The sequence below is a fragment of the Selaginella moellendorffii genome, unplaced genomic scaffold (assembly GCF_000143415.4).
Source record: "Selaginella moellendorffii unplaced genomic scaffold, v1.0 SELMOscaffold_113, whole genome shotgun sequence".
NCBI lineage: Eukaryota > Viridiplantae > Streptophyta > Lycopodiopsida > Selaginellales > Selaginellaceae > Selaginella > Selaginella moellendorffii.
This window is the reverse complement of record NW_003314374.1, coordinates 171,552-185,110: the sequence shown is the minus strand read 5'-3', so window position 1 is coordinate 185,110 and position 13,559 is coordinate 171,552. Positions and strand designations below refer to the sequence as shown.

Genomic DNA, 13,559 nt, shown 5'->3' with positions numbered 1-13,559 from the left:
CGGCCACGACCACGTCCTCGCCCTTGTCCTTGGACTCAAGTAGCAGTAGCATCAACCTCCATGGGAACAGGACCATCACTCATAGGAAGTGGAGCTGAAGGACGTGTAGCAAGAAGTGGAAGAGGCGACGTCTCATAACGTTGTGCCAAGCGAAGAGCATCGTCAAGAGTGGCAGGAGCAAGTGCATGCACAAGTCCGACAAGATCTTGACGAAGTGCTGGCCACAGCATTCCTAGCTTGATCCGCTCCGACATATTTGGCTCCGCACGAAGCAAAAGACTTCGGAAACGAACGCCAAATTGCATCACCGACTCAGATGGCCCTTGGCGAAGACGATGCAATTGTTGGAAGGCATCATCACAATCGTCGGCGTGTCCAAAGGCGCGTTTGAAGACGTCCGGAAGAACACTCCAATCGCCACGAGTAGCTGCGCTCAATCCATTGTACCACTGCAATGCCGTCCCTTGAAGACATGTGGGGAACTCACGCAAACGTCGAGCATCATCCCAAGAATGATATGTGGCAATCACCGTGAAGTGATCGAACCAATAGTACACATCATCCCCAGGATTCCCAAGAAAGAACTCCGGCCGAACGCGAGGATTGGCACCAAAAGCAAGAGGAGTTGTACCATGTGCCGTGAACGCCGCCATCAACTGAGTTTGGTTGTTCAATTGCAGGCGCATAGCATCAAGCAATTGAACCAACTGCTGCTCTAGAGTCAAAGGAGGAGATTGCGGATCGGCCATGAAAATGAATGAGAAAGAAAGAGCAAAAGAAGAGAAATGACAAAAAGCTGGAAAGAAATGGTAGATCTAGACAATGCAAAAAGCTAGATCTAAACCAAAATCCCAAATCCAAGCACTCCCCAGGGACAATCAAAGGTGCCCCTCATCTCCACCAATGTGTGTGCATGGAATATGGAAAGGGAATACAGAAATGTGTGCATATCAATTAACCCAAAAACCCTAGTTTATATACAGGAGCGAGTGGTCTGGATTGAAACCAATCTGACGGCTACCAAAATCCACTACGCTAATATTAGTATACGGCATCGTAGCCGTACACTTGGCCCTCACAGTTAGATTATACAACGTGATTTTTTTAAAAAAATTTGTGGCAGGTATAGCATTTAATATACAGTTGAAAACACTAATGAAAAGATTGATATTAATATTAAAGCAGTCAATAAACAGATTTATAATTGATGAAATTCAAACCAAAGTTGATTGCATTTGGAAGTACACATGCATTAGAAGTTTAAAAGATTGTTCAAGATTTTCAAATCTATATAGTGGTGAATTTTTTCAATCTCCTAATAGAAATTATTCTTTGCATATGCAATTAGATTGTAATTTAGTTCTATATAGTGGTAAAACTGTTGTTTGGACTACTAATACTGATAATTTAGAAGATATGTGTTTTTTAAGGATCCAAAATGATGAAAATCTTGTAATGTATGATAAACATTTTAATGTGATATGGTCATATAATATTTACTGGATCAATAAATGGCATGTGTTGAGGATAATGGATATATTGCTGTTTATAATACCATCAAACAAACATGTTCCAAAATAAAATAAATGCAATAATATTAAATATTTTTTAAGAGTTTTATTATTTTAAGATTGTATTACTCTTTGATAGAGACATTAACCTTAATGCTATAATAATATAAACTTATACCTCTTATAGATTAAAACTAATAATTAAATAAATCATGAAAACTGTTTTTAGAACAATCAAAATGCCAATGGCCAAAAAGATTGTTATTCACTATAGTGTGGTGTGAAACCTTCATTACTTCATCTAAGAACTTTTTTATTGCCTTATAACTTAACCATATGTGTGAGCTATGTAAGAATATTCTATGCTTAACTTTTAGTTATATTTTTTATATTAGAACTTATAGAGTTTAGGTTACGTGTTGCCACGTGGCATGATTTCCAACCATGTAGCGCATTCCTATAATTTTTTTCATTCCTTGTCAGAAGGACGATATTGTTTGTGTGCTTTCTCTCCCCTTACCTAAGGGGGCTCCTTTCGGTCGATCGGTGGATGGAGCTGGGCTAATGCTAGATTAGGAGGCGGCGTCTTCTCTCATCACCAGGATCGATTCCAGCTCAATCGCGCTATGGCTGTGTATCTGGCAAATAGCCCTACTCTCTACGTTTCCAGGTTCCAAGATTCTCGTGGAGCTGCCGCCGGGCGCTCGAGCTCGATTGCTATCGCCGCCAGGACCAGGTTTTCAGCATTCGGTGGATTGCAACGACGATTTCTCCATAATCCCTGCGACAATCGATATCGGGCATGGGCGCAGGCTCTTCCCGATGGCTCCACTCGCGCACAGTCTCTCAAAAGCAGGGATTCTTCGCCATCACGCTTCCAGGTACGCGAATTTTCTCTTCTAGCAAAACTTTCATGGATGAAATTCTAGGTGGCCGATCTAGAAGACATCCTAGCGGAACGCGATGCGTGTGGCGTGGGGTTTATAGCCAGCACCAAGCAAGAGTCCTCTCACAAAGTTATCGAGGATGCACTGACAGCCCTTGGCTGCATGGAGCATCGCGGCGGCTGTGGTGCCGATAGCGATTCTGGAGATGGTGCCGGTTTAATGACGAGAATTCCTTGGGACATGCTTAACAGCTGGTTTCAGGAGCAAGGATTCCCTTTGCCCGATCAGTCCAACTCTGGAGTGGGAATGGTTTTTCTTCCACGAGACGAAGCGTCGGCCATCGCTGCCAAAGAAGGTGAGTGAATTTCATAGGATTTGAGCGACATCTTATAGTTGACTTTCTCTCGGTATTTTTTTTTCGGGTTTCGTTTCTAGCTATCTGCAAAGTCTTCAATCGTGAAGGCCTCGAGATTCTGGGATGGCGAAAAGTTCCAGTTGACGTTTCAGTCGTCGGATACTACGCGAAAATGGCCCTTCCAACAATTGAACAGGTGTTTGTCAAGGTCAGTGGCGAGAGTACGGTGGAGGATGTTGAAAGGGAGCTGTATATATCGAGAAAGCTGGTCGAACGGGAAATCGAAGGAGAAGCATGGGGGGACGAGTGCTACTTTTGTTCCCTGTCTGCTCAGACCATCGTTTACAAGGGAATGTTGCGGTCGGAAGTCCTTGGCCAGTTTTACTTGGACCTCCGCGAGAAGAGCTTTACATCAACTTTTGCGATTTATCACAGACGGTACAGCACAAACACCAACCCGAAATGGCCACTAGCTCAACCGATGAGATTCTTGGGACATAACGGAGAGATCAACACACTTCAGGTAAGCAGCGCTTTCTGAGCGTCGTGAATCTTCATCTTACAGTGATAGCTGCGAAGGGCAATCTTAACTGGATGCGTTCAAGAGAGGCCTCTCTAAAATGTGCCGTCTGGCGGGGGAGAGAGGAGGAACTTCGACCTTTTGGAAATCCCAGGGCTTCTGATTCGGCCAACCTTGACATGGCTGCTGAAGTAAGTATGCTATTTATTTCGAACTGAACAGCCTCTAAAAGTAATCTATCTCAGCTTTTAATGAGGAGCGGACGAACCCCGGAAGCAACTCTGATGATGCTCGTTCCAGAGGCTTACAAAAATCACCCTACACTGTCCATCAAGTATCCGGAGGTTTGTTATGCCAACAGCAGCTGATTTGTTACTTATTTCTCCGGTCTGTACCAGGTTATTGACTTTTACGAGTATTACACAGGCCAGATGGAAGCATGGGACGGACCTGCATTGCTCCTTTTCAGGTACAAGCTAATTTTTTTCAAAGGAAGACGTTCCTTAACGTATGTATTTGAAGTGATGGGAGGACGGTTGGTGCTTGCCTTGATCGAAACGGGCTCCGTCCTGCTCGATATTGGGAAACGAAGGATGGAATGCTGTATGTCGCTTCTGAGGTATGGAAGCACGTTACCTTTAGCTATACTTGACGAGAACTACAACCATGTCCTTACATAGGTGGGCGTTCTCCCGATTCCGGATTCTGATATCATCTCTAAAGGTCGTTTAGGCCCTGGGATGATGATAGCCATAGACTTGAACTCTGGAAAGGCAAGAAGAAGAACATGCTTTGCATTTGTAATAACGTGATGAAGCTACTACAGGTATCCGAAAATACGGAGGTGAAAAAGAGGGTCGCTCTTTCACATCCTTATCGCCAATGGCTGGATGAGAAAAGCCGTAGTCTTCCCGTTTGTAAATTTTCAGCTGAACCGTTTATGGACACTGATAAGCTCCTTCAGAGACAACAGTAAGCCGTTTATTGTTTTATGCTGGTTTACATGTGCTCATGTCTTTAAATTTCAGGGCATTTGGGTATTCATCTGAGGATGTCCAAATGGTTATAGAAAACATGGCATCGCAAGGCAAAGAGCCGACGTTTTGTATGGGGGACGATATCCCTCTGGCTGTTCTGTCTCAGAGAGGTCATATGCTGTATGACTATTTCAAGCAAAGATTCGCTCAGGTAACTAGAGCTATTGGCTTTGGATGGACATAAAGATTAATTTTTGGCAGGTAACAAATCCTGCTATTGATCCTTTACGGGAGGGACTTGTGATGTCTCTTGACGTCAATATTGGGAAGCGAGAAAACATTCTGGAACCAAAAGCTGAGAATGCTGCTCAGGTGCGGGTTATAGTTGCAGTTTAATCATCCGGCTATTGTCTTGCATGTGCAGCTGAAGTTACTGAGCCCGGTATTGAACGAAGGAGAGCTCGAAACTTTGAAGACGGATCCAGTTTTGAAGGCTTCGACAATTCCAACGTTCTTTGACATTAGTAATGGACTCGAAGGATCACTTTCTTCTGCACTGGACAAGCTGTGTGAAGTTGCTGATGAGGCTGTACGTGGAGGATCACAGCTTTTGATTTTGAGCGACAGAGCAAATGACCTGGTATGCTTGTCTCCATAGTGGCTAAAGTGTTAGGTATTAAACGCTCGTTTGAAGTGCAGGTAGCCACTAAGCCTGCCATACCGATGCTGCTTGCGGTAGGAGCAGTACACCACCACCTTATTCAGAACGGACTTCGCACTTCAGCATCTCTTATTGCTGATACTGCTCAATGTTTCAGTACACACCATTTTGCATGCCTTGTTGGCTATGGTGCCAGGTAATGTTGCGCATTCTGCTTTTGTCTTCTTTTATCACTCTAAACTTGTTAAACCTGTTGCAGTGCAATTTGTCCTTATTTGGCCTTAGAAACGTGTAGGCAATGGCGTCTGAGCAACAGAACTGTTGGGCTGATGAAAAATGGTAAAATACCCACCGTGACAATAGAACAGGCGCAGCAGAATTTTCGCAAGGTGAAGATCTTTGTCTTGTTAACACATGTATACTAACATTGTAGTACCAGGCGGTTAGAGCTGGCCTGTTAAAAATTCTTTCGAAGATGGGAATTTCTCTTCTATCAAGGTTTGTTCGTTAAGACTTCCACAAGATATTTTCGTATTAACGCTTAATCGTTCTTGCAGCTACTGTGGAGCACAAATTTTTGAAATTTATGGCCTTGGAAAAGAAGTTGTAGATACCGCGTTTAGGGGAAGCGTCTCACGTATAGGAGGAGTGACTTTAGATGAGGTATTTGATTGGCTCGTTGTTTGCTTTATTTTTCCCTACTTAACTAAAAGGATGCTTTACGCAATTTAGCTCGCTCGTGAATCTGTATCATTTTGGGCCAAAGGCTTGTCGGACGAAGGAGCCAAAAAACTCGAAAACTATGGATTTATTCAGTTTAGAAATGGGGGTAATGTTTGAATATGAAATTATTGTTTGTTCTAACATTCTTTTGTTCCAGCCGAATATCACGGAAATAACCCAGAGATGTCGAAGCTTCTTCACAAAGCAGTCCGTGAGAAGAATGAGAGCGCGTATGCTGTATATCAAAACCACCTGAGTGACCGCCCTGTAAATGTGAGTAGTCTGGTGTTTCTGTTCAGAATCATTTTCTTGAGCGTCCCAACTTGATTTACAGGTTCTTCGGGATCTCCTTACTTTAAAAAGCGACAGAGAACCCATTGCACTGTCAAGAGTGGAACCTGCCACCAGTATCGTGGAACGCTTCTGTACTGGAGGCATGTCCCTAGGAGCTATTTCGAGGGAAACACACGAGGTGATTGCAATTGCAATGAACAGGCTAGGTGGCAAATCAAATTCGGGCGAAGGAGGCGAGGTATATTTTCGTTCTTTTATGGTGGAATACCAATTGTCGTTTCAGGATCCTGTACGCTGGAGGCATTTGACGGACGTAGTGGATGGTTATTCGCCGACATTACCACATCTTAGAGGATTGCAAAATGGGGATACCGCGACAAGTGTGATCAAACAGGTGCGCAGTCGTTTTCAGAGATCTCATTTAAACTGGTATTCGGGTGTTAAGGTTGCGTCTGGACGCTTTGGTGTCACGCCAACGTTTTTGGCGAATGCGGACCAGCTCGAAATTAAGATTGCACAAGGTGCTAAGCCCGGGGAAGGTGGCCAATTGCCTGGAAAGAAAGTTAGTACTTACATTGCTGTCCTGCGAAACTCCAAACCTGGTGTGCCACTTATTTCTCCTCCTCCCCATCACGATATCTACTCAATCGAGGATCTAGCACAGCTAATTTTTGACCTTCATCAGGTACGTGTTCGACATTTGTCGTTCCGCTTCTCATGCATTGTGTTGACAGGTGAATCCCCGTGCCAAAGTATCTGTGAAGCTTGTTGCAGAGGCGGGTATTGGCACTGTAGCAAGCGGTGTTGCCAAGGCTAATGCAGACATTATACAGGTGCGTTTCAATTTGTTTCAACCTTTGTTGCCAACTTACGTTTTGTCTTTAGATATCTGGACACGACGGTGGAACTGGGGCCAGTCCAATCAGCTCAATAAAGCATGCCGGGGGCCCTTGGGAACTCGGGTTGACAGAGACACAACAGGTGCAGTTCGAACAAACTTTTCAAACTTTCTTGAATTTAAGCTCTTTATTTCTTGTTCTTTCTCCGTCAGGCTCTCTTGTTGAATGGGCTTCGGGAACGAGTTGTTCTTCGTGTCGATGGTGGATTTAAAAGCGGCATGGATGTTTTGATGGCTGCTGCTATGGGAGCTGATGAATATGGATTTGGATCGGTAGCGATGATAGCAACGGGATGCATCATGGCTCGTATCTGTCATACCAACAATTGCCCAGTTGGTGTTGCTAGTCAGGTAACTTTCTTCAGGACGTGATTATTTTCTTTTGATGAAGCTTTTCTAAACAATGCGTAGAGGGAAGAGTTGCGTGCTCGATTTCCCGGAGTACCAAATGATCTTTGTAATTTCTTCTTGTACGTTGCTGAAGAGGTAGGAGTTTTCTTTGGTAATGGATTGTATTTGGTCCATACTCTCATCATTTTTTATAAATAGGTGCGGGGCCTGCTTGCTCATCTTGGCTATGAAAAGCTCGACGACGTCATTGGAAGAACGGAGCTTTTGCAACCAAGACATGTTCCCCTCGTAAAAACGCGACTACTCGACTTGAGTTACTTGCTATCGGTATTCTTTCTATTTTGTACCCTTTCGCTCGCTGTAAGTTCGTGCATTACAGAACGCTGGGTTGCCAAAGCTTTCAAGCACCCAAATAAGGCGTCAAAATGTTCATACCAACGGACCTGTACTTGACGATGTGGTGTTGGCTGATCCTGAGGTAGTATCTGTTATCATCATTTGTTATCATCTTTACACTGTATATAACGCTTGCATGCTTCAGATCTCGGAGGCAATCGCTGACGAGAAGACGATATCCAAGACATTCAAGATCTATAATGTCGATCGTGCAGTCTGTGGACGAATTGCAGGCTCCATCGCCAAAGCTTACGGCGACACTGGTTTCGCTGGACAGTTGAACATAACGTAAGTGCGCATGTATGCGTGCTTTCGAATTATCTCTCACACATGCGTTTTCTGCGTAGATTTATTGGCAGCGCAGGCCAATCCTTTGGGTGTTTCTTGACTCCGGGGATGAACATCCGGCTTATTGGAGAATCTAATGACTACGTTGGCAAGGTGACTTACTGACTTTTCTCTTCTATCATTCAAAAGAAGAAAGAAAATGTTTTGTTTCAGGGAATGGCTGGCGGGGAGCTAGTTATTACTCCACCCGAGAAGACCGGCTTCGTGCCTGAGGACTCCACAATCATTGGCAATACATGCCTCTATGGAGCTACTGGAGGCCAGTTCTATGCACGCGGGAAGGCTGGCGAACGATTTGCGGTTCGAAACAGCCGCGCGGAGGCTGTTGTGGAAGGTGCCGGGGATCACTGCTGCGAGTACATGACTGGAGGCTGCGTAGTCTCTCTCGGAAAGTAAGAAAAACAAACTTTTCTTTTCTCTTTCGTGTTTTAACGTTTCGTCGGGCAGAGTTGGCCGAAACGTCGGTGCTGGTATGACCGGTGGCTTGGCATATTTCCTGGACGAAGATGACACGCTCACCCCAAAGGTACACGAGTGAAGAACTTTCTGGATTCGCCGTTCTAAGTTCTCTTTCAAACTTAACAGGTGAACAAAGAGATTGTAAGGATGCAAAGAGTGACCGCTCCCGCGGGACAAGTCCAGCTTCGTCGACTGATCCAAGCTCATGTGGTAAGAAGAGAGAACACTCTTTACTCTTGTTTTACAAGGTACTGGAATGGTTTTTCTCATTGTTTTCGTCGCGCTACGCAGGACAAGACTGGGAGCAGCAGAGCAATCCATATTCTCCAAAACTGGGACGCATTTCTTCCAAAGTTCTGGCAGCTCGTTCCGCCCAGCGAGGAAGACACGCCGGAAGCAAACGAAGCATTCAGCGATGAAACCATCGCCGAGCAGCTGGTTCCACAATCGGCTTGATCGCTCCATTCGATGGATCGATCGACAGTTTCCTCGCTCGCAATGGTGGCTCGAGTATGGCTCGAGTACCATGAGAAGAACACGAGAGAGGGAACGTGTACATTGGCTTGTGTACGTGAAATATTAATCTCCTCCGTTCATCTTAGAAGCTTTCAAAAATCCTTGGGGGGATTGCTAGGGTTTTAGGGAGCAATGGGGAGCGTGTTGGGCACCGAGAGGAGCCGCCAAAAGCAGAGGGAGATCGAGGAGCTTCTGGATCAGCTCCCTCCGGAGATCGATCTTGACAAGGAGGTTCCATTTCGCAGGTAGAGATCGATCGATTTGAAGCCACATTTGCTGAAAATCTCTGCTACTACCTCGCAGCTGGTGGCTCTTCTCGGTTGTGGGGGCGCTTGCCGCGATTCCAGTGGGAATGAAACGCAAATCGCTGGCGCCACTGCTCATCTACGGCACCACCGGGACGATGCTCGACATAATCTTCGGCATCGAAGAGCACGAGAAGAAGAGGCAGGATTGGATGAAGGAATACATCGCGCAGCACGGCAGCCGCAGGGCCGACGGTGATTCGCGCGAGAATTGGGAAGATCCGAGCAGCGGATTTGGCCAGGAGCCGGATCCCTGGATCGAGGCGAAGAGAAAAAACTAAAGAAAAGAAGCGCGTTTGGCCCATTAGAACCCTATTTAGGGTTTATAGGAGAGATCATGGCGCGATTCACGATGGCGCTGCCGCTGCTGCCGCTGGCTCTCTCAATTCTTCTCCTCTCGGCGACCTCCGCACAGGCGCTGCGATTCGTGATCGACAGGAAGGAGTGCTTCGCTCATCCGGTGGAGTATGACGGCGATTTGGTCCATGTCTCGTACGTGGTGGTCAAATCGGACAGTACCTGGGCATTCGAGCAAGCCGGCGTGGATCTAGTGGTAATCGTCTAGCACAGGAAGGAAATCTCTAGCTTAGAAGAAGCAGTGCTTGGATTTTTTTTTCATGGATCACAGCAAAGTCTTATGGTTCTTTTTTGTGTTCTTTGGCCAGGTCGAGGGGCCTGGAGGCATTCAAGCCTATGATGTTCGCAACAAGCCCGAGGAAAAGGGCCAGTTTGTGGCACATAGCAAAGGCCTCTACAAGTTTTGCTTCCACAACCTCTCTCCAGTTCACGAAACCATTGCTTTCGACGTTTACGTTGGCCACTTTCCCCCGCCGGACGATCATGCAAAGGATGGTAAGAACAAAATTCTCTCTTTTTTTTTTTCATGAACTTTTGGTCACGCTCGTTGCTTTGCAGACCACATTGACCCACTGATGGGACAGATCGCGAGACTTGAGGAGGCTCTCTACAGTGTTTCTTTCGAGCAGCACTGGCTGCAAGCTCAGACTGAGCGTCAATCCGTCTGTAAGTGCATTGTCGCTTGGCTCTTAAATTCGTTTTTGTTCTCTGTTTCCCGTCCAAGGGGACTGACTGACTGGCTCGTGTTTGGACTCGGCTCCGGTTTTATGGTGCTTGCAGTGAACAACGCAATGAGCAAGCGAGTGGTTTATAAAGCCGTGGTGGAGTCCGCGGCCTTGATCTCTGCAAGCCTGCTCCAAGTCTATTTACTGCGCAGGCTTTTCGAGAAGAGGTTTGCGAGCTCCAGGGTCTAAGTGTTCGCAAGAAAAGAAACAAATAAAAGCTGGTAAGCTCCTTCCCTTTCATACCTTTTATTGTTCCCCCTTCGAAGGAACGCATACTTCACTTACCAAACTCTTCCAGGGATAACGACACAAAGGAAAAAAGGAATTGACGAATTCACATAGATGAGGGGGGTGGCTGAAAGCGGCCTGCGGAAGGATCTGGTTGGCCCCAAGCGATCTCATGCGTGGACAGCCTCGAAGAATGGATCGTTCGTCGTCTTTCATCGTCCTCAAAGTCATACTTAGCTGCAAGGTAAGCTCCAGCTTGTGTAGAGAAAGCTTTGCTTTTGTTTATTAATCCCAGACTCGAGGTTTTGACCGAGACAATCGCTCGCGAGCTACTGTGTCAAGTTTGAAAGAACGCTTCAGCTTGGTTTTTTGACTGGAAACTTTTAACTTTGGTTTCTTATGCGAAGAGTTTCTCCTTGCCCCGTGATCTTTGAATCGACCAAGCTCTCAGCGACCATAGAATCGATGAAGCTATTGAATCGATCGAGATCTCCAAAATGGAAGAAGCAAATGGATGAAGAAGAAGTTAAGTTTATTTCTAAAGGAGGTAGCTTCCAAGGAAAGAAGCGTGAAAGGCAGTGCACAAGGGAAGCATGTGAAGCTCTTGATGGGCCTGAAAAGCCAAGCACGAAATTATTCTTTTCCGCGAGGTGGGGAATATTCCCCCTGGCTGGGGAAGGCGACTTTCTACTCTTTGATGCGCGTGGGACCGTATAGGTCGTTTCGTGGGAGCGGTAACATCTGATACAGGTGTTACCTGGAAAGTTTTTATTATCCACGAAAATTGCTCTTCTGTTTTTTTTTACCCTCTCTCTCTCTCTCTCTCTCTCGTTTTTTTCTTCCCTTTTGGTTTTCTAGGGTTCTAATCGAACGAGCGAGTGAGAGCTCTAGCCGCTCTAGCAGGGGAAGGGATCGATCGATCGATGAGATGAGCAGCAACGCATTGTCTAGGGAGGAGGAGCACATATGGCGCTACCACAAGCACGAGATGCAAGAGTATCAGTGTGGATCCATCCTCATCAAACGCATCAATGCGCCCGTGCAGCTGGTAAGCCCACTCACTCTCCTCGCTAGGAATTTGCTAGGAGATCGTGCTGTTCTAGGAATTTGGTGCGAGATTCGTGAAATCTGTGTAGTACATTGCTTGCTTTCTTGCATTCTAGTGATCTAACAAACTCCTCTTTCTTCCAAAGGGTGTAGCTCTCTCGATTACTCACAACCAAGCATCCAAGCATCCATTCTTTGCGATCTCTCGACTTCTTGTCACCTCCCAAACACCTATCTCTCTCGATTTCTCACAACCAAGAGCGCTTGATCTTACTCTCTAGCTGAGATTTTTCTCTCTTTTGTTCTTGCGCAGGTGTGGTCGCTCGTCCGGAGATTTGACCAACCGCAAGGCTACAAGAGATTCATCCAGAGCTGCACTGTGAATGGCGATGGCAAAGTCGGGAGCATCCGAAACGTGAATGTGGTAACGGGGCTTCCAGCCACGAGCAGCACCGAGAGGCTGGAGATCCTGGACGAGGAGGAGCACATCTTTAGTTACCGGATCCTTGGAGGAGATCATCGACTCAAGGTACACTTTTCTTCTTTCTCTCGCTCTCGCTTTTCTTTTCGAATTGGTCTTCCCATCTATCCCATCTCATCCAAAGTTTCTCGAAGTTTCCTCTTGTTTTCTTTTTCTCTTAAACTATTTTTCTTATCGCTTCGTTATCTCCCTCGCTTCACTCGCACAGTGTCGGCTGGATTTTCCTTTTTCTACAGCTCGTGAATGCTATCTTTCATCATCATCTCACAGCAGTGGATCTTTTCTTTCAGAATTACTGGTCTATAATCACGCTCCACTCCGAGATGATCAACGGTAGGCCCGGGACATTGGCGATCGAGTCGTACGTTGTGGACACTCCCGAAGGGAACAGTAAGGAGGACACATGTTTCTTCGTGGAGACAGTGATCAAGTGCAACCTCAAATCATTGGCGGATGTGTCGGAGAGGCTTGCGCTGCAGACAAGCGTCGAGCACCTAACTTTGGCCTCCAGGAGTCCGTGATTCAAGACGAGCAAACAAGGAGAAAAGAAAGGGAAAAGTTCCTCCCGGTCGCACGGCAGAGAGGGGAGGATTTCTTCGACCGACAGACATAAGAAAAGAAAAGAGAAGTGAGAGTTTCATCAACCGGCAGAGCAGCAGGAGTTTTCCTCAGTTCATCACAGTGACGAGAGCAAAAGCAGCAGAGTTTTTAGAGCACTTGGAAGTGAGACACGGAGCCAACGAAGAAGAGACGAGAACAAGCTTTACTTTGTGGAGGCGGCGATGGTGGTGGTGATCGATGCGGCGACGGTGGCGGCGCGGCGGTGGTGGTAATGTATTATATCCTTTGTTTCGCGAGTCTCCCTCCATTTCCATCTTTCTTATCTCTCTCTCTCTCTCTCTCTCTTCGCGGCTTGTGCCTCCATGTTCGTCAGCTTTGTTTTCTCCTTTGTTTTTCTCCTCCCTCTCTTTTTTAGCTCCGGGATCGAGAGAAGATGAAGTAAAGAAAGGCAGTGAGTGGATTTTTTTTTTGTATAGCTCTCTCCCTCGGCTCCTGCGTTGCTTCCACTTTTATAACATGACTGTATAGTAACTTACGAATCAATCTATTCTCTACTACTTTCATGCTCTATACGACTTGCGCGATTGATCGCTCGATCGATCGATCACTCTCTTTTCTTTTGCTGATCCTGATGGACTAAAAGAAGCTTTTTTTTCCATTGTTTTCTTCTCAGCTTTGCAACTGCTGGTGGTTGACAGAGCCATCCCATTCCACTAGAATTTAAAGCTAAAAATCCCCAAAAGAGAGATCAAATGGGAAAAACACGAGGAGATTTTGTACGGGAACATTATCTATTTGTCCATGGTCCTTGTCTTCTTCGTCATGTGGTTTTTCTAAAAACAAATAAATAAAATTGTTTTTTTAATGTCCACGTGTCCTTTGCCGCATTGCATTGCGATGCTCACGTCCGAAGAAATGTATCCCAAAAGCTGCACGACAACAACTACTCGGTTGGACAC

General features: G+C 45.9%; 4 protein-coding genes across 5 annotated transcripts; all 4 read left to right on the top strand.

Moving 5' to 3' along the window:
• The first annotated feature begins 1,993 nt into the window (after window positions 1-1,993).
• Window positions 1,994-8,981, top strand: LOC9660535 (ferredoxin-dependent glutamate synthase, chloroplastic). Its single transcript, XM_024664739.1, has 33 exons — window positions 1,994-2,392; window positions 2,441-2,753; window positions 2,834-3,276; window positions 3,333-3,464; window positions 3,519-3,617; window positions 3,672-3,742; window positions 3,796-3,892; window positions 3,954-4,046; window positions 4,100-4,245; window positions 4,302-4,461; window positions 4,512-4,622; window positions 4,675-4,890; window positions 4,950-5,107; window positions 5,171-5,300; window positions 5,351-5,409; window positions 5,469-5,574; window positions 5,644-5,740; window positions 5,792-5,907; window positions 5,969-6,166; window positions 6,212-6,322; window positions 6,374-6,613; window positions 6,663-6,761; window positions 6,814-6,909; window positions 6,980-7,177; window positions 7,238-7,312; window positions 7,376-7,504; window positions 7,557-7,655; window positions 7,719-7,861; window positions 7,921-8,014; window positions 8,075-8,313; window positions 8,369-8,447; window positions 8,507-8,590; window positions 8,672-8,981. The coding sequence occupies exons 1-33, from the start codon at window positions 2,138-2,140 to the stop codon at window positions 8,834-8,836; spliced, it is 4,851 nt and encodes a 1,616-aa protein (XP_024520507.1). The 5' UTR covers window positions 1,994-2,137; the 3' UTR covers window positions 8,837-8,981.
• A 35-nt stretch (window positions 8,982-9,016) lies between these two features.
• On the top strand, window positions 9,017-9,505 carry LOC9660534. The gene is made up of 2 exons (XM_002990912.2): window positions 9,017-9,141; window positions 9,200-9,505. Exons 1-2 carry the CDS (start codon window positions 9,029-9,031, stop codon window positions 9,480-9,482), a joined length of 396 nt encoding a protein of 131 aa, XP_002990958.2. The 5' UTR covers window positions 9,017-9,028; the 3' UTR covers window positions 9,483-9,505.
• LOC9660533 (transmembrane emp24 domain-containing protein p24beta2) lies at window positions 9,209-10,829 on the top strand. The gene is made up of 5 exons (XM_002990911.2): window positions 9,209-9,754; window positions 9,867-10,053; window positions 10,117-10,224; window positions 10,339-10,504; window positions 10,582-10,829. Exons 1-4 carry the CDS (start codon window positions 9,539-9,541, stop codon window positions 10,470-10,472), a joined length of 645 nt encoding a protein of 214 aa, XP_002990957.2. The 5' UTR covers window positions 9,209-9,538; the 3' UTR covers window positions 10,473-10,504; window positions 10,582-10,829.
• Window positions 10,830-11,341: 512 nt separating this feature from the next.
• Window positions 11,342-13,469, top strand: LOC9659975 (abscisic acid receptor PYL8). 2 transcript variants are annotated; one of them, XR_002991029.1, is made up of 4 exons: window positions 11,342-11,559; window positions 11,872-12,087; window positions 12,330-12,868; window positions 13,274-13,469. XR_002991029.1 is itself a non-coding variant. In XM_002990910.2 (3 exons), the coding sequence occupies exons 1-3, from the start codon at window positions 11,440-11,442 to the stop codon at window positions 12,558-12,560; spliced, it is 567 nt and encodes a 188-aa protein (XP_002990956.1). In that variant the 5' UTR covers window positions 11,342-11,439; the 3' UTR covers window positions 12,561-13,170. The 2 variants fall into 2 exon arrangements, 1 of the variants encoding a protein (XP_002990956.1); XM_002990910.2 differs by lacking the exon at window positions 13,274-13,469 and having other exon boundaries at window positions 12,330-13,170.
• Window positions 13,470-13,559: the final 90 nt, after the last annotated feature.